This window comes from Centruroides vittatus, unplaced genomic scaffold, assembly GCF_030686945.1.
Source record: "Centruroides vittatus isolate TY-2023 unplaced genomic scaffold, ASM3068694v2 contig_241, whole genome shotgun sequence".
In the NCBI taxonomy this organism is placed as follows: Eukaryota; Metazoa; Arthropoda; class Arachnida; order Scorpiones; family Buthidae; genus Centruroides; species Centruroides vittatus.
Window position 1 is genome coordinate 113,429 of NW_027121517.1, and position 2,020 is coordinate 115,448.

The 2,020-nt window shown below is 41.3% G+C and overlaps 1 protein-coding gene across 1 annotated transcript; it reads right to left on the reverse strand.

Annotated features, from left to right (window-relative positions):
- Positions 1-559: 559 nt before the first annotated feature.
- On the reverse strand, positions 560-1,474 carry LOC136971250 (uncharacterized). Its single transcript, XM_067265717.1, has 2 exons — positions 1,449-1,474; positions 560-1,382 (listed from the first exon to the last, which is right to left on the reverse strand). The coding sequence occupies exons 1-2, from the start codon at positions 1,472-1,474 to the stop codon at positions 560-562; spliced, it is 849 nt and encodes a 282-aa protein (XP_067121818.1).
- Between the last annotated feature and the right edge of the window lie 546 nt (positions 1,475-2,020).

A 2,020-nucleotide genomic window follows, 5' to 3' on the forward strand; every position in this document is an offset into this window, starting at 1 on the left:
TTTTTCTCTTGTTTTATTTTTTTCTATTTTATTCTATTTATTATTGTTATTTATTTATGTATTTATTTATACCATGTGTTGTGGCGCAGCTTGGCCTGTGTTGCCTTTGTGCCAAAAAACTATTACCAACTAACCAACCAACTGTGAACTTTTGCGCTTTGGCCTTGTGATACTCTGTTTCCAGCTAATCTTTTATGACTTTATGGTCAGAAGTGTTTTCTTCTGGATCATTCGGAAAATACCGGTCCATCAGAACTATGATGGTGTTTTTAGTGTCATAAGTGTGCTTGTTTGTCGTGGTTAAGCTTTTCAAGACAGTTGCTGTTTTAAGCTTGTTGCAGCAGCTCTTAAAGATATATCCTTATGGTCTGGTAGAGCTCTCGGAACAGAAGTTTTGCCATGATGATATCTTGTTTTCTTTAATGGCCAGTTTATATCGTTTTTCAAGCTGCTGTTTATTTTGGTACCTAGCGCTTTGCTCTTGTTGTCCCCTTGCTTTCTGGTATTTTTGCCTTAGGTGGTTATTCTCTCCTCTAAGCTTGGGTAGCTCGGGAGTCCACTAGGGAACGGCTTTATTTCTTTTTTTTTTCTTGGGAATATGATTGTCACATAGGTTTTGAATGATATTGATAAAGGCGTTGATGTTGTCTCTGGCATCTGTTCTGTTTTTGACATGATCGAGTTTGATTGTCTGAACTTTATGGATAAGATTGGTTTTGAGCGAGGTCCAGTCCACCTTTCTGACATCGTATTTCTCTATGTGCTCGTCGATCTGATCTTTAGTCCCAAGCTTAAAGTAGAGATAGGCGTGGTCACTCAGGCTGACATGCTCTGAGACCTCCCAATTGGAAACTTCTTTGAGGGCTCTGTTATTACAGCAGGTAATGTCTACCCAGCTTTTCTTGATCAAGGCGTCAAATGTAGGCAGCGAGCTGGGATCGTTGAGGATGTGTAATCCCTTGGAATTGATAAATTGCAGAATGTCGTCTGCCCGGTTGTTATTGTTCGGGTCGCCCCACAGGTGAGAGTGGGCATTAAGATTTCCTTTTATGATTATCTGCTTATTGGGGAGAGCACGGGTAATGACGTCCAGTTGGTTTAGGATCTTGTCAAGCTCTTCGGTGATAGCGCAGTAAACACTGACGAGGACGTATTTGTCTTGTTTTGTCCCAATCGAAGCGCAGGCAACTCTGGTTGTGCTTAAGTGCTTGTAGTAGAATGAGGGGATTTTGTCGTTCCGGATGATAATGACTGGAAGAGGCGCAGGCTCATGCAGGACGAGGAACTGCTTCCTCAGACTTCCAATAGAGGCCCTGACCCTGTAGGGTTCTTGCACAAGGCAACGTTTACTCTTTCCATGGTTTTGTAGAAGGCTGCCATGGCTGCTTTCGATTTTTGAAGGTTAACTTGTAATACTCTGATATTCTTGCTGCTGACCGCTACTTTACTACTGGCTATAATCGATCTTGGTCATGATTTTTTTTCTTATACGCTGGATGGCTGGGCAGCTTTTGTTGCAAGCGTTATGATGGTAATTTTCAATTTTGTCTCTTCTACAACTAACACATATCTTAACCATTTTTTTTTTGGGACAGTTTATATAGGTGTGGTCTTTCCCACACTGACTACACATTCTTTTAGCCTCTGGGCAGTCTTTGGCAAAGTGCTCGAGGCGGCAACATTTGTAACACTGTATTATTGAAACGAAGTTGTCGACTTTGCAACGAACTCAATGAATGTTTACTCTCTCAATTTTTTTCAGGATGTTTATGTAAATTGGGCTAATTTCCAGAACTCAGTTCGTTCTGGGTCTTTCTTTGTCACCAAGTGGAAACTTGGTTGTAACTTCTTGTTAAAACTTTTCTATGTTGTCGTGCACGTTGGTGATTGTTTCATTCTGATGGAAGAGACTTTTCATGACTTTCTCTTTGGTATATTCTTTGGGCACTCTGTAGACCATAATACGGGGCTTTCGTTTGGCGGGTTTCGAGGTCCTCAGGCCCGCTCCTTCAATTTGATG

Bases quoted from the DNA above. Each gene is read 5' to 3' on its own strand.
- LOC136971250 (XM_067265717.1), bottom strand. From the start codon at position 1,474: ATGACCAAGATCGATTATAGCCAGTA. The intron at 1,383-1,448 runs GTAAAGTAGCGG...AATCGAAAGCAG, and splicing joins AAGATCGATTATAGCCAGTA to CCATGGCAGCCTTCTACAAA.